Here is a 21,997-nt window from a genome sequence, read left to right on the forward strand (position 1 = left end):
AAAAATTTTCAAAAATTTCACAATTACACAAAAATTGTGCTATTCAACAATTATAAATTAGAATGTAAAAATTCTCATTTTGAATAATTTTTGGTGTAATTATTTAATGAAGAAGACTCAACATGCTTAGTGACTTGTTTTGAATAAAGATAACCTTTTATTGACAAAGACGAGAGAAAATTTCTCGATGTCTTTCACATTATTAACCATAATTAAAAATGTGATGTAAAGAAAATCAAAAGTCAATATTTTACATGCTATCAGTTATTTGTTTGCTTTATATACAGGTTACAAAGTCCAACGAAATATCGGAAAATTACGAAGAAGCATTAAATTTAAATTCAACTCTGGAATCATGCGAGGAAGAAGAGAGCACTTTATGTGAAAGCCTTTATTTGTATGAAAGCTTGAAAATTTATTTAATAATACATTATAATTGTATTAGATGTACTGCATGGAGGGATGCTACATGTAGGGATCCTTTTGGTGGTAACTTTGGTTTGAATTCTTTTTTTTTTTACTTTCATAAAAGCTTTCACAAGGTAATCGGAACATCGGGTGGAGAATGCCCGGAGGGAGACAATATCCAAATTACCTATACCAATTTGAACCCGGGGCTGCATCAACAGTGTCAAAATACAGGCTGGGAGGCCAGTCTTGCGGTATTTGACTTATTGAATCATCTTTGCATTAATATGTTTTCTTCTCAACGCCTTTGTTGGGGGTTCATAAGGATATGGAACACCTACCTATCATGAGGTTTGTTTATTCTTTTCAAACAGTATTTTCACATTTTATTAACCAGAACCAGAATTGCGAAATGAATCCAACTTCATATAATCCCTTGGATACAGCTTTTTTAATGCACAGCCCAATTTTGGAATACTGTGGAGGAGCAACTCCATTTCAGCAACGTTATTCAAATTGCTAGTCAAAAATGAAAAATTAACCAGAAATGGCTCAGATAAAATTTATAATTTTCTTGTTAGATTGAAAGCAACTTGAAATATCTGTTTTGCATTGTTACACTGTTTTTTGCTGAAAATTCATATAATAACATATTATTTTGTATTTCATTTAAACTTTCTTGCCAAGGAAAAAATATTTCATATTTTGATTTATTAACAATGAAATTCAAAAATGCATATTCTTTTTCAAATTTTAAAATCTTATATTTTGAGGTGCAAACACCTTAACAAATCGTACATAATGATGTAATATTGAATGTAACGTATGAATTTCATTGGTATTTTTTCAATAATAAATTTTTGAAATTTAAAAAAAAAATATTATAAGAAAAAATTAATGCATTGTTAAAGAATGATGTGAAAATTTCCATTTTGAATAATTTCATTCATTTATTTACTCTCAGCTTTTGAGTTATCTTCCTTTTTCTTTTTGTCTTCCTCTTGTGATTTCTCTGCTGACTTCTTCTTCTTGTTCTTCTTCTTATTCTTTTTTGCAGATGGTGCAGACCCAACAGTAAGTGGTTTTTGAAGAATAGAAAGAATTTCAGGATCTGTGATTGCTTTTTCAGAATGGTGAGCAGCAGATAATATTGAGGCTGAAGCAGCACCTCCGCACAACACTTGCACACCCTTTTCAGTGACGATACACGTCAATTTAACTTGAGCAACGAAAGTGCCTGGTAAAATAAATCACATTGATCAAATATTAAAAAAAATATACAAAACAATTAAAAAAATTATCAGATGGAAAAAAAAATTTCAGTTTTGAAATAAAGATTTTTCAAAATGAAAATGAAAAAATTCAACAAAAAGGCAAACCAGGTTTCAAAAACATTGGAGGATAAGTCGACAGCATGTTGTGCTCAATCATTTCCTTTATACCAATTCGTGGTAATTTAGTGCGAAGAGATCTTATAGAGAAAGGAAATGTAGCGTGCTTCTTTTGAATCTCCGACATGAGTTGTCTTGAAGTCTTCAAACGCAGCATAAATTGCTCTTCAACATTTCTCTTATAAACTGTAGGGCGGAATTTGTCTCCCAGTTCTTTAGGTGCTGCAGGTGGAGGAATTGGCTCTCCTTCAACTTCGGGAATGATTTGTCCTCTTTTGTTCGTCTTTGGTTCTTTAGTTGACATAACAACATCAATACAAAACACATCATCCAATTCTACTTCTGCATTCGGATCCATTGGAATGTTTGATGCAGAAAGAAGGTTTGGAATCGTTTTATTTCCATCAATCACAAATCTCTTCATGCAATGAGAAAGCACTCCATCAACTGGAAATACACCATACGCAGCAGCAATTTTTTTGATGATAGCGGAAATTGCAATGGTTTTGGTTCCAGGAACCAAGCTCTTTGCCACAGCATCAGCTGCAACCCAAGCTGCTTCTGTTGCATCAGCTCTTGCATCTGTAACTGGAGAGCTGCTCACAATCACAGTATGCGATGCACAGGCGGTATATCCGTCAATATGACAACCCAAATCACTATAACAAAAAATAAATATAAAGAAAACATTTCACGATCATAAAATAATATTTCTTCAATCTTCATAAATCCATCTTCACACATTTTCACAACGTCTCCTTCTGCAATTTTCCTTGTATCTTCAGCTTCAGGAGAATAATTACCAACACATTCGTTGATTGAAATGCACGTTGGGAATGCAACTCCTTTTTCGATTGGTTCTTCATCTTTTTCAACGTTGTAAATAGCAGATGTCATCTCTTCAATTGTGCGATCTCCAATGTCAGCAAGCTCTACAACAGATTTTCCAACTATACAAGCTTGAACAACTCTTGTAAGAGCATCTTTGAATTAAAACAATTGCAATAAGTTCGCAAATTCAATAAACATATATATTTTCGCTAACAATAAACAAAAAAGCCAAATTACCCTGTGAAATCCTTGCAGCAGCCTTGTATTTTTCAAGTACTTCTGGCTTCAGTACATTATCATCCTCTTCAGAAGACACAGAGCTTGAACTTGGTTTTTCAGACATTTTTGATCTTTTTTACCAATTTATGAAGATCCAACTTCATGATTTATGGGTGAAAAAATAAACTGTGGATTTAATTTCCATTTTTCTGTTATTGAATGTTGATGTTAATGCACGTTAATAACTAACTTCTCCCTCTCACATTAACAATCTGCTGTTATTTAATTCGCAGCATTTTTTTTAAATTATTTTTTTGAATCTTGTGAAACATGTGATTTTGTTTTGCACTAAAAAACGAGTTCATTTCTTTCTTTCTCTCTTTCTCTCTCTAACTTTTTTTCGCATGTGGAATATAAAGCACTCATTTATTGCAGAAAAAAAATGAATATTCATAAGAAATAAAACAGTCTTTTTTCAACAACTGTTCTTCAAACTCTATAATGTTTCTTTTTTTTCTTTGTTGAGTGATAATGTTAATTTATATACACAAACAATTGAAAATTTATTTGCTTTACCGTAATTTCTAACGCAAACAAATAAAAACAGAATCGACATTTCTGGAAATACAGTTTGTGCTAAAAATACCGGACAAGATCGATATCTCAATAACCGCAAGAAGAAGAATTCTGTTAAATTTCCTCAATATACATCTCATTAATGCAAATTCACGTGATATACAAAACTTTCAGGACAGCTTCGCTTGAGCTCAGAAAAGATGATATTTGAATTCTCGGAGAAACTCAAAATCCTATTTCTCCGAAATTTCAATAAATATATTTACTGAGCTCAAGAGAAGCTGTCCTGAAAGTTTTGTATATCACGTGAATTTGCATTAATGAGATATATTTTGAGGAAATTTAACAGAATTCTTCTTCTTGCGGTTATTGAGATATCGATCTTGTCCGGTATTTTTTGCACAAACAGTAACTTCATGCATTTTGTGTTAACTGAAAGACCAACAATAAAAAAAAATTAATGTTTCATGTTCTTATCGAAAAAGTTGAATGCAAGAAAATTGGATTTTTATTTTATCTTGGAGCTTTTTCGTCATTCTGACCCAAAAAAAATGAAGTATGAAAAGTTCAAAAAACAACATGAATAAAAGAAAACAAAATCAGAATTAATTCTTCTGATAACTTTCCTTTTTCCTTCACCTCGATTTAATGCATTGTCTTTCTTTTCATCGACAGAATCATCGTTTTTTTACAAAAAGAAATCTTCTTTTTATTTTTTTCTTTTCATCCACAACAGTCTTCACTTCGTCCTTCTCCTTTTCATCCATTTCATTTTTCCTTTCAATATTTATTTTCAAATGATTTTCCCATTTCTCAAAAAGATTTTCATCAGTAATCACTTTTCCATAAAAGTTGAATCGATTTCTTCTGGATGAAAGAGGATAAATTGAAGATTCGGGCAGTTTCAAAAGAACTGGCCCAGAAGAATTGTGAAGAACACCACTGCAGACGAAAACTTTCTGAATTACAGAAGGAGATTATGCAGTGTGGATGGCTTGAGGCAGAACGTCGTAAATTGCTGCTCGTTTGGAGGAAGATGATGAAGAAGATGGAGCCTCAAATCTGTTTGTCAGTTCAGATTTGAACACAGCAAACACTCCTCTGTGAAGAGGTTGACAGATGTGTGTGCTGTGTGGAAAGAAGGTTAAAACGTCGACTTGTTGTTTTTGGAATTCTCGCCATATCGATGGATCTGCGCGAGAAACATGAGAATCAAGAAGGAGAAGAATGTATTCATTTTCAAGTGACATGCGCTTTCTTCTTTCGATGACAGAAGGTAGAAGAACGGTGAGAGCATACCTTTGAAAGCACTCGTTGTCCATCCAGCCCCTTCCATTTGCCCAGATCTCAAGCATTGGAGATAACAGGCTTTTCAGCTCTTCTGGAAGCTTCACACTTGGCCACAAAATGACAGAAGGAAAGGCATATCCATCTGCTTCCACAGCTGCCACGAATGTGGAATTAATCATTCTTCGTGGTTCTTTCTTAAAACCTGGTTTCGTATCTGCTGTATGCACAACAAGCCGTTTTGTATCTGTGGGTTCGCGCGTTGAAGATTCGTCGATGTTTTTTATTAAAGCTGGATTATAATGGTATTTTTCATGCAGCTCGTCGAGTGTTTTGTACTTGGGTTTTAAAACACTTCTGCACGAAACAGCCAGTCTGTTGATGTCCAGATTCTTCGGCGTTCCAGTCTTCAGCTCCGGATGACGCTTGACAAGTCCATATGCCGCAGACATTGAAACTGCGGTAAATGGTGCGTCTTCGTCATCGTTGTCGTTTATAAAATTTTCTATCTGAAAAACAAATAATTAAAACATATTAACAAAAATAAAGCAAACCAATTCTCTCTTTTTTTTAAAGTTAAACATGTTCCAGACTTTGCTTCAATGTGAATAATGTCCATTACTTTTTGTTCATTTTCGCCCACAACTGCTGCATGTCTGCCAACTTTTCCAACTGGTCTCCCTTTTCTCAGTGATCGAATTGCATTCTTGATCCCTGTGCGGCTGAATTCCTTGGAATTAATCGCATCTGTAATACGAACAACTCCATCTACAACGATATGAGCCATTCGATCCAGCCGACTGTGATGCTTCCTGTACTTGCGCGAAGACATTGCACGCTGTAATTTTTTCTGACCTTCTTTAAATTTTGTTTCTGTAAATATTTTCATTTTTTAAATTATATTTTAAAGAACAAAATAATTTTTTTTTATGAAATGAAATGAAAAAAAATCGAAAAATTACATTTTAAACAAACAAAAGGTTTTATGCACCATGCCACCATCCAATTCCACACAGAAGTTCAATGAAGGGGCTAAACCCCACTATCCCAACACCAATGAGAAATTAGGTTTGTTTCTAAATGAATTTATTAATATCTACTGAATTCATGAATATACTTAAAATTCTTTTTAAATATGAAATTGTGTGAAAAGTTAATGATTTATTAATGTGAAAGGTCTTGATATGACTAATTTTTTGTAAACTTCCTTTTGCTTAATTTTCAAATGAAACATAAATTTCATATTTCTTTCAAAAATCTGTTCCAACGAACGAAATTTCACAAAAATGGAAATAACAACATTGTAAAGCATTTGTTTTTATAAAAATAAAATTTGGTGAGAGGGAACGGAAATTTGATGGAAATATGGGCATAATGAAACTTTAAGGACATCAATGAAACCTAATAATATTCATTTATTTTTGTTAAACTATTCTTTAAGTTTTCTTTTAAATTGAGGATAGTTTATATGTATGAAATAAATGGATAAATAGACAATGAAGTTTTTTAAAAGTGAAAAAAATAGACGAAACTTGGAGAGTTAAAAACACACTCAATTTTTTATCCTCAAATTTTGTCTCTTTTTTGTAATATGTAATTCATTCGTTAGGTGTCTTTGCAATAATACTCTTTTTTTATTCAGAAAAGTCTTATTTCGAGAGTATTATTTATTTGAAAATTTAAGATCAAAGTGATCCTAGGATCAATATTTTTTGTTTTATAAATTTTCTCACTCAATTTAAAGTGTTTTTGAAATTTTTTCATGCTTTCATAACAAAGGGATTATAATTATCTAAAATAACTTCAATTTTTTATTGGAGTGATAAAATTGTGAAAAATAACTGATGTGCTTTTTGTTGCAGTATGCCGAAATATGAAATTTTTCTTCATTAGAAAATTAAACAAAAGGAAGTTTTCAAAAAAAAAAATTAGCCATATGAAAAAAGTCAAGATAAAATAATAACAAAAATAAAATTTTTGTTTAAATATTACAATATATATTTTTTGATGTTGTATTATCAGGTTGAATACGTTTTGCAAAGAAAAAATTGAAATAAAGATGATAAAAGCGAATTGACGGAAATTGAAGAAAAATAGGCAAGATTGCTCAAAAAAAGCTATACATTATAAATGGAAAAAACACAAAATCAATTGATACAAATAGGGTACCAGCATCCTTATCGACAAACATTTCAACAAGGTTATCATTATTGAGGGATATAATAAGTACAAATAAAATATGCACTGATTTGATATCGAATATAAACGAAACAGGCATATGATTATGAAAACTGAAGACGATTACGAAATCATTCGATCATCTCAAGAAGACACAATGTCACACTCCCTACAACATCAGCCAAATGCAACATTAATTTTTGGAGTTTTTTCTGATGTATCATCTTTAATTCCAGTGATGATTTGCCCTCAAAAACTGGGCATAGGTTCAAACGCGTTCCTTTTGCAATTTGCGTTTTTTAACCCTCAAATAATAGCGAATTAATAGATAATAATTATTTGAAAACTTTTTATGGACCGATTTTTCGAAAAGAATTTTATTTGTTGAAAAAAATGATTTTTGAAAAATGACCTATGAAAACATGAATTTCATCGAAAAATATTCAAATTGAAAAGAAAACGTGATTTTTACACATCAAAAGTGTTTGCATTATTATATAGACTTATTTAATTTATTAATTTTCATCATAAAAAATATAAATTACGAATAAAAAAACCTATAAAATATTTTTGATCTTACCCATAATAAAATTTTTAATATCTAGAAAACTTGATAATTCCGTTTTTGATAAAATAGAACCTAAAAGTATGTAATTCGTTCACTTTTATATGTTAATATAAGTATATTATTATATGCGCACTCGTTTTATATTGAAAACAGCTTTTATTCAAAGTCAAGTGAACTTGTTGATATTTCTTTGCTATTCAGGAACAACAAAAGACACATTATATTAAAGATGAAAACGGTTTGAAAACGGTTTGTCGAAACTATGAATGAATAAAAAATGCATAATTAAATTGAAACAGTGAAAAACTAACATATTCTTTCATTTTTTTGACTTTTAATTTGATATTTGACAAAAAAAGTACAACGCAACTGGATATTTTTTGGTTTAATTAATCTTAAAGGTCTCCAAATGATTTTGAGTTGAGAAATATTGAGAATAAGTTTATAGTGAGTTAGTTTTTTTATTCTTTTCTTTTTTTGCAAATCATAAAATGTCTCAGATTTAAACAGAAATGTTTTTATCTTTAACAATGAAAAGCGAGTTTAGGGTTTATTTATTTATTTTTGAAACTGTTTTTGAAATAATTCTCAAAAATGTCTTCTTCAAATATATTTAAATCATTTTATTCTCAAAATCGTAAATTAAACATCAAGAAAAAATGAATAAGATATTTATATACATGCAGCTCTATCAAAACAATTTTAATCGATAACAACATAGAATTTGCAACAAAATATTTTGTTAATAGCAGTTTTTGCAAAGTGAAAAAGTCTCAATATAAAATGTTAAACGTTAATAACTTTCATCTATATATTTTCTCCACTTATTGTTATTCCACTTTCTGGTGAATTTGATATCGTTATGTCTTTCATAATTACAGAACTCTTCACAACATCCACAAGAGATCCTTCCCATCTGCATTTCTCTTCTTCTTCATACAAATAATATTCATTTCTTTCCTTTGAACTCCCATTAAAAAAGCAATTGTCTATTATCACATCCAAGCATTCACAAACCTCCATCATTCTTCCCTTCACTTTTGTGCTCTGGCATTTCACAAAGGAACAGTTTAGCACACTCAACCCCCTTTCATCTCCATCCATCTTCTTCACGCTTCATTCAAAAGCCACTGAAATATTCTCAAACTTCACTTCCTTCATCTCTGCCTTCGCTTTTCCCCCAACTCTCACAGCTTCCACCTCACACTCGATATTCAATATTCGCGTCTCAGCAATTGACACACAAGATTCTCCACAGAATGACAGAAGTGGCACAGCTATATGAATTCCACTGAATGATGTTACGCTCATCTTCAGCTCCCCACTCTCTACATGAAGAATCATGCTCTTCATCACAAGATCCATTGCTGAAGAGCTGAAAAAGCATTCAATCATCACCATCCGCCCCTCCTTCACTTTCATAACATATTTGTGTGTGCACTCAAACATCTCTCCAAACACAAACAAACACCTCTCCATCACACTTTCATTCACAAACTTCATGATGCTGTCCTCCTCAGTTGTTTTTTCAATCTTCCCCTCAAAATGCACTGTCGCCTTCTCCCTCCGAATCGACACCATCCTCACATCCCCAATCACACATCCCTCTCCCATCATCCCTTCCCCATCAATCCATAGCACATTCATCATAATTGGTTGAATGTGTTGCACAGCATTTCCAATGCTCTCACACGGATTGCTCTGTGCTCCACACTGCCTGCTGTCACTCCCATTCACGCTCAAAAACACCTATGAAGAATAATTGAATGCAATCAGCGGCATCAGATCAACATCAACTTTCCCTTCTCCATCGCTCCCACACATCGACTTCTCCCCCTTCAGCGCCTCCTGGCTGAAGTTCAGTTCAAACAGTCTTTCATTCATCTGCAAGTCAATCGAGTCGCATCGGATGAACACATCCTTCCCCACAAACGCATCGTTCATCATGAATCGGATGTTCTCCAATCTCAGCCCAAGTGGTTGTATTTCCGTGTTGGAGCATTCCACATTCGGGTCAAGTGCATCAATCATCATCCCTCCTCCCCTTCCATTCCCTGTCAAGCACACACTCATCTCAAACGAACACCCACTCACTTTCACCTCCGAATCTCCTCTCTTCATCGATATCTTCATCCCTCCTCCATCCAAGCTTCTCTCGCTCATGCACTTCGTCAGCACACACCCTTCAATCACACACTCCATCCCTGATAAAAATGATCCCACACTCATCACACTTGCCCTGTTCTCCAAACATGTGATGTTCACAAATGAGGAGCTGTTCACCCTCACTCTTTGTTTTGTGTTTTCTCTTGCTTTGTCGATCAACATGCTTGACAGAAATGGTTGACTCAGCGATATCAGACTGCTTCCTGAAATCGTTGTGTTCGAAGCAGACACATTCATCACATCAATCACTTCCACTTCTGGGGCAAACTCCAAAAACCCTTTGACCAGATTGAACTGAGAAAGGGTGCAATCTTCAATCACCACACTCCCTCCATCTGCGATTACCAATGTATATTTCGTTTCCTTTGTTGTATCCTCACAAACAAATGAGCACCTCATGATTGAAAGTGATGTTGCTGAGGATGACAATGTTTGAATGAATGATGAATGCCTCCCCAATTCATTCGGTATTGTGAATGATATGTTCTTGAATTAAAGATGAACTTTCGAAACAACCATCGATTCACTTTCTCCATTTTTATCCATTTCTCTCACTTTCAAAACTGTCCCTTTCTTTACTCCTTCGATTGTCACAATGGGAGTTTCTGAAAATGAAGGAGGTGATGGAAATGTAATTCCTCTGTTCAGTTCTCCTGATCCAGTGATTTTGATGTGTAATTCCCCTTCTTCAAGTGTTGTTCATCAATTGATCACTTAATTTCAATGAGATATCCAAGGTGCTTCCGAATACCCACACCCACTGAAGTCTCCTCCATTTTCTTTCGAAACAAACCCATCCCCACTCCAATTGAACCACATATACACAACAAGTGGAATTACATATCCATTTTCTCCTGTCGTCTTCCTCTCCCATCCACACAACTTATCCAATGATCCCAACTCCTCTGAACTCATCTCCCATTTGAAGTGCTCCTTGTTCACAATCTTGCTCAGATCCCATCCTGAAACAAACATGTTCTTCCCTTTCCAAGCATTGCATCCCTCCAATGTCATTCCTTCCATCACAAATGTTCCCATTTGATCAGGCAGTTCAGCAAACATTCCTCTTCTAATTCTGTTTCCTTTTTCCTCTCTATCCTCTGATGGCACAGTACATCCTGATAATTTCACTCCTTTCACTCTCAATGTTCCTCCACTTCCAACTGATATCATCATCCCTCCCCCTTTCATTCCACTTCCACCTGAGCATGTCGAAGACAAATTAGATTCTTCAATTTTCACATTCCCATTAACGCCCATCCCAACATTCAAGCATCCCCCTCCTCCATTTCCACCTGCCACATTCACTTCCACTCCAATCACCCTGCTGTTCAAAATCTCCAATTTCACTCCGCCAATCATCGTTATTGGAGATTTCCCATTCATTGTCAGTGTCACTCCACTTTCCATCACAAATCCATCAACAATTGGATTCCCTCCTGCCATGTCAATGATGCTGTATCCTATCCTTCCATCAGTCAATGCCTCACTCTCAAATGAGACTGAACAGTTCGTCACACTGAGTGTTGATGTCGAGTGAATGAATGCACTTCTCCTGGAATTCAACTGACCTTTCACAACAAATGAAAATCTCCTCATTGTCAGCGAACTCGAACGTCCAACAAGCCATTTTCATGTGAATGATCCTTTATCATTTTCTTCCACACATCCTCCAATTGCATCCACAAGCACACAATCAAATCCATTGTTCACTTCTGCCTCTGAATGGTATGAACATCCAGTTATCGCCAATTCTCCAGTTCTATTTGAAATAATCGTTTTGGCTGAATTGTCAAATCCAGATACCAGTTGCAGTTTGATATTTGTTCATTCAGGATGAATATCATTTCCCATGAAACATTCCAGTTGACTTTCAATTACCTTTTCAACACTCAATATTGCTTTTGTATCTTCTTCTCCCATTGATGAAGCCTTTTTGATCTGATAATTGGACACATCATATGAATCTCGAATAACACTTGATCCTTCAATCTGAATTGTTTTCATTTCATCTCCCTCTTTCATGTTTTCCATCCCTTTCCACATTGTGAAGCATGGATCTTCTTCACTTCCACAACGTGCAACATCAAATCCATTAGAACAGCTAAATCAATCTTATTTTTCATTTTTTTTTAATAAACATAAAAATGACAAATCTTTATTAAGTTCATTGTTTTTTACAATACAATTTTGAATTGTTTTGTGTGATAGTTGTTTATTTTTGCAAGATTTATTCATTAATGCATGTTTTGATCGAGCCTAATACAAAAAAACAAGATAATACCAAAGAACAAGTAAATATTTGAAGAATAATATAAATATAAATTTCATTAATATAAAAAGTGTCATTCGCAACCTATTTTGATATTTTTATCTGCATGCCAATTAACATTATAGAGGAAAAGTACGTGTAACCTTATTGAAAAAAATAAGCTGCTTTAAATACAAAACAAGTGCGCATATTATAATATGCTAAAATTTACTTACATAAGCATGCGAATTACGAATTTTTGAGTTCGATTTCTGCTCAAACAGCATTTTTAACTTTTCATATAAAAATATATTTATTGTGGGTTAGATCAAAAATATTTTATAAATTTTTTTATTCGTAATTTATATTTTTTATGATGAAAATTTATTAATAAAATAAATTTAAATTAAAATATAAGCACATTGGATGTCCAAAAATCGCGTTTTCTTTAAAATTTGAATAATTTTTTATGAAATTCATGTTTTCATAGGTCATTTTTCAAAAATCATTTTTTTCAACAAATAAAATTCTTTTCGAAAAATCGGTCCATAAAAAGTTTTCAAATAATTATTATCTATTAATTCGCTATTATTTGAGGGTTAAAAAACGCAAATTGCAAAAGGAACGCGTTTGAACCTATGCCAAAAACTGTTCCAAAAGATCTTGCAGCATTCAAATATTAACAAATTGAAATAGAAGGTAATTGAATCTGGAGGATGACATAAAAATACTATGAAGAAATCATGATGGAAAACATTTAACCTTCTGTTTGAAAAAAGAATTGAATTGTTATGGTCGGAAGCATTTGTGCTTTTTAATACAAACGGACATTTATCGAGACTTTGCTAGCCAGTTATTTTATTGTGTTGTGAACATTCTGTGGAAATTGTTATTTCGTCATCTCATTTTTCTCATTTTTTCAAATCACTTGATCTGTTATTGTTTGTTCAATAAAGAATGATATTGTTTTCTTCTTTCGAACCTCCTGTTGAAAATGGAAAAACAGCATGCAATAAAGTCTTTTCAGCCAGTATTGGCAGATGATGTGAGTGCTGCCTTTGATTCAAAAACTTTCAAAAAAATCAAATAATTTATGCTGCATATAACAGTTTGATCCTTGAGTTGCAAAGTTTGAATTACTATATCAGTCTTCAATGACGATAATATCTGAAATAAGTTCATTGTGTGTTCTTCATCCTGTGTACTTAACATGAAAATTCAAACGAGTGATAATTTTGTTCAGGAAACTGTTCTAAACAAAGAAGGTTTGAATTATTAACAAAAGATTGAAATGATATTTATATCTTATTTTCTATTATTTCTTCCGAGAAAAAGAAAAAAGCGAATCCTGCACCTTGAAATTAAATCTGCAAAAATATATGTCCAAGAGGAAAACAAACGATGAAAAATGTGATGCGAAAATAAAATGTGAGATGTGCGAACAAACTCATGAAGAAGGAATAATTGAATTTTTTATGTTTTTAGGAAAAAACCGTTAAAGAAAAAAAGCTTTTGAAACAAATTGTGGAAATCAACATGTGGGTGATCATTTTTGAAGTCATAACTTTTTTCTGTGCATTGATAATAAAAAGTATTTATTTCTTTGAAGAAGAAATTGCACATTTAAAAAAATAATGAATGATAAATGTTTTTAAAAGCCGACGTTAAAATGATAATCATGAAAAAATATTCTTTTTAAGTAGTAATAACTTTCAAATGTTCGTTAATCAATATTTAAGTATGTTCACAAACCGAAATACAAGAAAAAGAAAATGTGAATTCAAAAATAATCACCTATGTTTGAAGCAAAAATTTATTTTCATTTTAAGAAAATTAAGAGTCGTTAAAAATCGTAGGATAATATTCAAATTGGTCGATTATTTTCCTATTTTCACAAATCAGCAAATGTTTCTTTTCGATCGGGGTTTCTTTTGCTCTTTTCTTGTTACAACAAAAAATTATTTTCTTCTATAAATTACATAATTATTATTTCTCTAATATATATATTTTTAAGTTTTGGATAAAAGAAACCTTTAAATGGAATCAATAGTTGAAAAACTCAATTGATAAAACATTCTTGATTTTTGTCCCTTTCACGGGTTTTGTTCACAACTGAACATGAGACTCCTTTTGATGATTTTTGAAAGATGAGTGAGAAAACTTTTTAAAAAAAAGAACATAAATTTAATGTAAAAACTCAAAAGTGAAGTGTTGGAAAGGTTTTGAAAAGTTGGAAACGAATATTTTTTTCACAAGCTTTTATGAGCCATTCATTTTTTTTTTTTTTTTTTTTTTTTCGTTTGTTTTTACAAAGATCGATTATCGTTTTTTGAACAATAACATATTTGATCAATATTTTTATCAAAATAAGATGCTTTTCCTGGGACTTGATGATCATGATATTTTTATTTTTCTTCGAAACTTGATCTCATATTTGATTGATATATGAAAACTTGAAACAATTTTCAAAAACTCGTTTTTTTCAAAAGATTTTCATCATGAAAAGGTTGTCAGCAACATTATTGAACTGACTTGAAGTGAATTATTAATTTATTGCAGAAAGATGAATTGAAAACAAAATACCATCGTTTTCAAACCTTGTTCTTTTCAAAAATGATGGAATATTCACCTTTGATAATCAACAAAAAATTTTTATAAGTCCAAAGAGAAAAAACAATCGAACTTTTAAGAATTTTCCCAGCCGCACCAAACTGATTGAGTCACAGCGTATTTTATTTATTTTATTAAATGTTATTCAATCAAATCGGTACTTTTTCGCTCTTAAAGTGGGAAAAGCGAGGAATTTCCTATTTTTTTTGTTTTGTAAGTTATGATCTAAACTTTTTTTGTTTCTTTAATTTCTTCACCATTATTTTGAGTTAGGTTTTAACATTTTGTTTGTATGTTTGTTATATATTATTAAAACTTTTTATGATCCGTTTATTGAGTTTTGTTTATTTTTTGTTCAGTGCATTTATATCATGTTTTTATGCAATTTTAACGAGTATAAATAACTTTTAACCATTTTTAACTATATTTTTTATATGTTTAGTATAAATATGAAAGTTCTTAATGTTTTAATAATATTTTTTTAATAAATTCAGATATTTCACATTTTTATATTTTGTTTTGAGCACAAACAAGAAAACAATGATATTCAATGAAAATTTCTTGTATTTTTATTTATGTTTTATATTAATTTATATAAAAAAACAAGTCAATAGGAGAATCATATTATTAATGGAAAAAAATGTTAGTGAGGTGAATTAAAAACAATAGAAAAACTCACTGTCTTTGGTTTAACAAGCTCTGCAACGGGGTTTCACTTGCTCTTTTTTCTTTTTTTGAGGTACTAGAGGAAGAAGCAGAAGGAAAGGAAGACGATGATGAGGATTGTTGAAGGCGAAGAGACCTCCACTGATTGGGAAGATACCAAGCTTGAGAAAAATCATTGATTTCCATTTCTTCTTCCATTTCGTCTCTTTCATTTATTATTATTTCATCTTTTCTTTCTTTTTCTTCGACAGATATTTTCTTCTTTTTTTCCTTTTCCTCTTTTTCCTCTTTTTCCTCTTTTTCTTCTTTTTCTTCTTCATTTTCTGACTGTGGGTCATGAGAACCGCCTAAAAAGCAAAGTTATGGTTATATTTAAATGAAACCTAGTGTTCTTAACATCATAAACATTAATATCGGTTGAAAAATAAAACCATTTTTATATCTTTGCAAGCAAAAATGTGACACCGGGAGTCAGTTGCAAATCAGGATTCATGCGGTTTTTCAGTTTTGCTCTATATTTATCGTTGGTCACTTTTTTTGCTCTCATTCGATTTAAATAGTTAAAATGCAAGTCGTTGACAAACCTTCGATTTGCTTCAGAATCCTTTGCAGTCAACGGATTGTGTAGAATATGAAAATTGACCAAGCAGCACGCAACAGAAAAGTAACTTCCGACTCTGAAGACTTCAAAAGGCCTAGGACGGAGAAAGACAGCAAAAAGCGTTTTCAATCTGCCAAAGAAGCGCTTAACGATTACGTGGCGAGAAGCGAGGTGTGGAGTTCCGACTGGTTTGGAAATAATAGCGTCAATTTCAGCTCTTGCACCAATGAAAGCGGAGTCTGCGAGCACTTTTGAGCCTCCTAGAAGAGCCTGAAATTGAGGGTAAAGATCCTTAAAAATGTTAAAATCGTGTGTGCTGCCTGTATTCACCGAACTGAGCGTGCATGCTGTGCCGATGCGAGGGTTGACTCCAACTTCTATTTTTACACAGTATATGTGGTGCTTCCCACTGAAATACTTCTCGCCAAATTCCAAACGTCCAGCAGGCAGGTTGATATGTATGACCGTGCAATCCACAACCACTCCAACATCTTTCATGTCATCTAACCTATCTGGCCGAAATGTTAACAGCAAATCAACCAATGGTAATTTTAAATCATTCACAACACTATGAAGAAGTCGAATAAAAGTATTTTTTGTTTTGTAAAAAGAAGAAGCTATAAAATTAGTGAATGTTGTTGATCCAAGGTGCAAAAATGAAAGAAGCAAAAAAACTTGATCCTCAAAATAACTCAACGCTCTCTCTTTTCCTCTGTGATATGGTATTTCCTTTTGAAGAAGTTTCAGAAGCAGGTAAAATTCACAACGGGAAAATCCCGTCAGTCTGAAAAATGCCTTTGTCTTATCTCCTTCAACTTTTTTGCATGCGATTTTTATCAACGACTCTTTCTCCACTGAAACATAAAAAAATATAATACTAAAAATGATGACAACAGAATAACCTTTTATTATTATTATAATTATGTGATCACACCACCCAGTATCGAAATCATCGGTTGTGACTCAGTCACATTGCATTATTTAAGTCTAAATTGTTTAATATCTATCTCAATAAACTTTGATGGATATAAATCAATATGAGTGAATAAATACGAACAAGTTCTAATTTCTCTTTTAAAAAAATCAAAACATCTTTATAAATTATAATCTCATTATTTGTTCAAGCAAAAGGAAAAACATGCACACTTTTCCAAGAAGCAAATTAAATTGGATTGAACAACAAAAGTCTAAACGGAACTGTATTTTTTCTCTATGTTTTCATTATCATCGTGCATAATGCGAAGTCGTTTTTTCTTAATTATTCTTTCTCTCAATTCAAACTTGTTAAATGTCATCTCATAATTCAAACTCTTCTTATTTGGCTCATAAACGTCGCTGCAATTTCCTTAACTGATTTCTGGATTGCTTCACTTTTTTCGTGCGAATTTTCACACGAATGCTGTCATCCTTTTTGTCTGGAAAATTTGTGACAGATGTTTTCTCACTTTCTGCTGGCTTCATGTTGCTGCTATCCATATGGCTTGTTTTTGTTTTCATCCTTTTGTTTGTGGGAGAAAATTTTTCATTTAACTCTGAGTCCCAGTTTGATTATTTATATGTTCTTTGCGAAATGGGTGAATCAGAAACTCTTGACAGAACAGGTGCTGCCATCACAGGCCAGATACCAGTTTTTTGAAACGAGCTTTTAATTGTTAATGGAGATGTTGAAGAAGTGAGTGCTTCAGGAAGAACTTTTGCTTATTCACTTTGACACAAAAAAGAAGAATGTAGTATCATTAGGTTTATATTATCAGCAAATGTCTTTTTGAATCTCACAAATATGATGCTGTCGCATGGCTGAAATAGATGAGTGAGATTTGGAGGAAATCTCATGATATTTATTCCTTGTTTATCTACGCATTTCTCAACTTTTTCATTGAGGTGAGAAGGATGATTACCAAGAAGAAAAACAATTTTCAGCATGTTCTAAAGTATCATTTATGTTTTGATCAAAAGAATCCAATAAGAAATTATGCAAGTTTCAAAGATGGAATTATCTATCCATCCTGAAGATAATGAGATAAAATGAATGTTGAATGACAACAAAGTTTAAAATTCAATTCGCAGATTTCGATTTGAATAAAGAAGAAAAAAAGACAAAGACTATTCATCAACCCAAACGCAGACGTAAAAAGTGGAAATTTTCCCCCAGCAAATTGAGTATATCGTAAGGATTTGATTTCAAAAAGATACATTTAATTTGCATGAGCTTTCTCCACATCTCAAAGATGTTTCATCGAAATTAAAAATACCGTTTTCACAAATATTGTATGTTTCCAAAACATTTTTGAATTGATCAAACCATTTACGGATACCATCTGGTGACTGTGCCAACATTTTGGATCGTTCTATCGGTTTGGATAATGCAGATTAAAGAATTTTGTTATGATCGATCATATAATATGCAGCTGAAATACATGGAAATTTTATTTTTGTTTTTTCCTTAGAGTTTTCTTCATAATAATCTTTCATCTAAATAATAAAAAAAATTAAAAGAAATATGAAAATTCCATTTCAGACCATTTTGAAGATATCTTTTACTCGAACAACCTTCCCTTCTGAAAGCATAACAAGTGTTTTATTTTCTATTGTTTCAATCATTGAGTCTGTAATTATGGAAAGTCTTCCATTGATTCCTACTTCTCTATTATTCTTTTGGGCATTCACTCCTCGATACCAACAGCCTTTCGAAATTATGCCAGATCCTATTGTCACACGAGGTAACACAACATTATTCTTTATGATTTCAAAAATTTTCTTTGAAATGCTGTCTAATTTCATAATTTCAGCTCATGCCAATTTTTTTTGTAGGTCTGATGTAGAAAGTTCGTAATGGTTTGTCATTTTTTATGGTTTTGATCGTTCGACTTCAATAATGAAATTTCAAAAAAGAAATGAAAATCATTTTATTTTACATGTTTCAGCATAAATACATTCCAAATAATCAATCTCTGAAAATTCGATGATATTAATTAATTTCTTTCTTTGAAGTTTTTGAAATAGAAATATAACGTTGTTTCAACAGTTTTTTTGATTTTTTAACAAAAAAATGTGGTTGACTATGAAAAATAACTATTCAAACATAAAGAACAATCTATTCAAATTGGATAAAATAATCTTTATCCATAATCGTTAATTTTTATAATTAATATCTTTAGGAAAACCAATTCAAAAAAAAAGAACAGGGTTTCAGAAAAATGGAATTTTTGAAATATTTGTAATGTTCAGTTGGTTTTAAACCGGATCTAATTCAAATAATTAAGAACAGCTTTTTCATAACGATAAAAGATTTACCATTAAAAATTTCAAACTGGACTTACTATTTTATTATTATGAAACTCTCACTCCATTAACGATGAGCTCGAATGTCAAAAACAATTTATTAACTGAAAACCAAAAACAATGAAAGTTTCATATTTCAAAACAAAAAGCAAAAAAAAATAGTGTTTGCCCGTTTTTGTGAATTTTCAATTAATTATCAAGAACATTAACCATATTAATTTGCGTTTTTTGACTTTCCTTGCACCTTAAAAGCTTAAATTTCTTATTGAAAAATCCATTATGAATAATAAAAAGCATGGAATTAACTTCTTTTCAGTTACATAGATAACTTGCAGCAAGTGAATATAGAGCTTTTGAGTCACCTGTAAAAAAATATTTGTTATTAAACATAACTTTCATGTAAAATGGTAAACTGCAGTTGAAGAAAAAATTATATCAAAAGGTGCTTGGTTTCGTGTAAAAAGGCAGAAAAGGAAGGAAGAGAAATTGGACACGATGGGGGGGAGGGGAGGTGGGGGGCGGGTCCATTAATGGTAACGAACAATCAGCTAGAAATAATAGAAAATCAAGTATTTGCTCTTTAATCAGAGCAAGCTGCTATTCGTGAAAGAGATATCCAATAGATGGTATGTTATTGTTTTGTTTTAACTTTTCGAATCTATTGCTTCATTTTTATGCGTTGATGTGATTGAAAAAAGTTCAGCTACAGATCAAGAGCAGAAAAAATTCAACAAAAAGTATGTTTATAAATCGCTCAGAAGAAATAGAATTCTGCATGCTGCTGTTTCAAGACAAATGGAAATAAAGAAAATTGAAGCACATTTTCCAGATAAAGTGAGATTTTGGTTTACAAAATTTTCATCACTCATTTCGGAGGATGACATCAGTTCTTCATATATTGGCAATTTTGACGAATCATCTGTGTCAATTGGTTCAACAACATCAAAACTTGTTGTTTGCCTCAAAGGACAAAATCCGCCTACTCCTTTATCTTCTCCAAAAGTGACATGTTCCACTTTGTGCATGTGTATTTGTGCTGATGGTTCATCATAACCTTGTTGTCTTCTTTGGACTTCGAAAGATCTTCCTTCAGAATTTTCTTCTCTTTCTTATTTCAACATCCACTTTATTCCAGCTTCTTCTGGATGGATCACAAAAGAAACATTTAAATCCATCATGTTGAATAACTGGTTTCCTTTTATCATCAATAAATCAAAACTATCTTCAACACACAAAGCTCTTCTGCTAATGGATGACCGCTGAACACATTTCGACGAAACCGTATCAAACATTGCAAAAGAAAAATGAATTCTTCAAAAATTCTCCCCTCCAAACAAGACGCATCTTCTACAACCATTCGATTCGTGTGTGTTTTCTCAGTTGAAAAATACTCTTTCCAACAAGTTTTGTACACCTAACACGTTTTCAATAACCAGTAACAGATCTTCATTGGCAGAAGCACTTCCTGATGCAGTTGCAGCTGCATCAGCTCCATCAACCATTCGATCCTCTTTCATTAAAACAGGTATTTGGCCTGTAATGGCAGCTCATGTGTTGGAATGAATTTCAGGTTCTCCGATCCAATCAGTCGCTAAAAGTCTTTTTTGTGACACACAACTTCTCGGTGGAAAGAAATATTTTTTGGAGAAAGATCTCCGAAAAATGAAATATGAAAAATCAAAAAGCAACAAGAAACAAATTGCGAATCTTCCATAAAAGAGCTATCTTTATCTCTCGACACATCTTTTTCATCTTCTCAGCCGCAAACAATTTTGAAAGAATTGGATCGATTATTCGAAAATAATAATAATAATAATAACAATAATAATAATAATAATAATAATAATAATAAGAATAATAATAATAAACAAACAAAAAAGGGCTAGATGAATTGGAGGATTAAATAAAGGATCCACTGAATCAATAGCGTTATTTTCAAGAGCAATTAGAAAAAGAAAAATAACTAAAAAATGATAGAAAGATATTAAAGGAGCATTAAAACAAACAAGTATCGAACTTTGAAATCATCCAGACTATAATGGATGAAAGTTTTTGACAAAAAGATAAAAAAGAATAGAAAAAAAGATCCACATTATTGATAATATCAAAAAAGACACTGGAAAAAAAAACGCTCAGAAAGAAAAAGCAAATTAATTTTACACTCCTTCAAAATAACTTTCTCATCCTAATTGCCGCAAAGTATGTTGGAGAGTTGTATTGCATGATATGGAATAATTAGCAACAATAATCATTTATAATATGTCAAAATTTTTTTGAAAAGTTCCATTTGTTTAATTTTCAAATAGAATAAAAATTTCATATTTCTTTCAAATTTCTGTTTCCACTCACCAAATTTCGCTGTCATGAAAACAAAATCAAGACAATGTTATTATTTCCATTTTAGTGAAGTTTCACAAGAGAGAACATAAATTTGATCGAAATATGAAATTTTTTCTTCATTTGAAAATTAAACAAAAGGAACTTTTCAAAAAAATTTTGACATATAAAAGGAAATGTGTGAAAATTTGGGGGGAAAATAAAGACTTTCAAGCTTTTTTGCACATAGCACAAAAAATTGCTTTTTTCATAAATTTTTTTCACTTTCTCAAATTTAAAAATAAGTTTGATTTTAATTTCCTTAAACAGGCATTGTCGAAACGATAACAAAATGTTTTGTGTCATTTCACGAATGCCAAAAAATGGACCCATTTTTATTGTGTTTTTTGATCTCAAAAAGTCAATGAAAAGTGCATAATTTTACAATGAAAAAGCTTGAAGTTACATATTTCCCCCCATTTTGGGAATAAAAGTATTTCTGAAGCGTAAAAATTACCAATAATGTTAAAAAAAAAATAGTTCAAATTTTATACCAGCAAGAATAACGCTTGCTTTCAAAAGTCCGTGGAAACACGAGCAAAATAATGATCATAAAATAAAACTTTGAAAATACAGATCTTTTTTTT

The 21,997-nt window shown here is 31.8% G+C and overlaps 7 protein-coding genes across 7 annotated transcripts; 1 reads left to right on the forward strand and 6 right to left on the reverse strand.

Annotated features, from left to right (window-relative positions):
- Nucleotides 1–565: 565 nt before the first annotated feature.
- MONOS_13997 (uncharacterized protein) lies at nucleotides 566–1,231 on the forward strand (the record flags this gene model as incomplete). The annotated part of the gene is made up of 3 exons (XM_067866756.1): nucleotides 566–662; nucleotides 734–759; nucleotides 806–1,231. 3 exons carry the CDS (start codon nucleotides 566–568, stop codon nucleotides 929–931), a joined length of 249 nt encoding a protein of 82 aa, XP_067721412.1. The 3' UTR covers nucleotides 932–1,231.
- A 58-nt stretch (nucleotides 1,232–1,289) lies between these two features.
- MONOS_13998 (putative proliferation-associated protein 1) lies at nucleotides 1,290–2,983 on the reverse strand. Its single transcript, XM_067866757.1, has 4 exons — nucleotides 2,868–2,983; nucleotides 2,542–2,782; nucleotides 1,788–2,458; nucleotides 1,290–1,645 (listed from the first exon to the last, which is right to left on the reverse strand). Exons 1-4 carry the CDS (start codon nucleotides 2,971–2,973, stop codon nucleotides 1,359–1,361), a joined length of 1,305 nt encoding a protein of 434 aa, XP_067721413.1. The 5' UTR covers nucleotides 2,974–2,983; the 3' UTR covers nucleotides 1,290–1,358.
- A 1,419-nt stretch (nucleotides 2,984–4,402) lies between these two features.
- MONOS_13999 (putative DDE superfamily endonuclease) lies at nucleotides 4,403–5,601 on the reverse strand (the record flags this gene model as incomplete). The annotated part of the gene is made up of 2 exons (XM_067866758.1): nucleotides 4,403–5,221; nucleotides 5,335–5,601. The coding sequence occupies 2 exons, from the start codon at nucleotides 5,599–5,601 to the stop codon at nucleotides 4,403–4,405; spliced, it is 1,086 nt and encodes a 361-aa protein (XP_067721414.1).
- Nucleotides 5,602–8,574: 2,973 nt separating this feature from the next.
- MONOS_14000 (uncharacterized protein) lies at nucleotides 8,575–9,108 on the reverse strand (the record flags this gene model as incomplete). The annotated part of the gene is made up of 1 exon (XM_067866762.1): nucleotides 8,575–9,108. One exon carries the CDS (start codon nucleotides 9,106–9,108, stop codon nucleotides 8,575–8,577), a length of 534 nt encoding a protein of 177 aa, XP_067721415.1.
- Nucleotides 9,109–9,207: 99 nt separating this feature from the next.
- Nucleotides 9,208–10,023, reverse strand: MONOS_14001 (uncharacterized protein; the record flags this gene model as incomplete). The annotated part of the gene is made up of 1 exon (XM_067866763.1): nucleotides 9,208–10,023. The coding sequence occupies one exon, from the start codon at nucleotides 10,021–10,023 to the stop codon at nucleotides 9,208–9,210; it is 816 nt and encodes a 271-aa protein (XP_067721416.1).
- A 321-nt stretch (nucleotides 10,024–10,344) lies between these two features.
- Nucleotides 10,345–11,070, reverse strand: MONOS_14002 (uncharacterized protein; the record flags this gene model as incomplete). Its single annotated transcript, XM_067866764.1, has 1 exon — nucleotides 10,345–11,070. One exon carries the CDS (start codon nucleotides 11,068–11,070, stop codon nucleotides 10,345–10,347), a length of 726 nt encoding a protein of 241 aa, XP_067721417.1.
- A 4,517-nt stretch (nucleotides 11,071–15,587) lies between these two features.
- On the reverse strand, nucleotides 15,588–16,250 carry MONOS_14003 (putative DDE superfamily endonuclease; the record flags this gene model as incomplete). Its single annotated transcript, XM_067866765.1, has 1 exon — nucleotides 15,588–16,250. One exon carries the CDS (start codon nucleotides 16,248–16,250, stop codon nucleotides 15,588–15,590), a length of 663 nt encoding a protein of 220 aa, XP_067721418.1.
- Nucleotides 16,251–21,997: the final 5,747 nt, after the last annotated feature.

The sequence above is a fragment of the Monocercomonoides exilis genome, assembly GCF_001643675.1.
Source record: "Monocercomonoides exilis strain PA203 chromosome Unknown scaffold47-789622, whole genome shotgun sequence".
Classification (NCBI taxonomy): Eukaryota; Preaxostyla; order Oxymonadida; family Polymastigidae; genus Monocercomonoides; species Monocercomonoides exilis.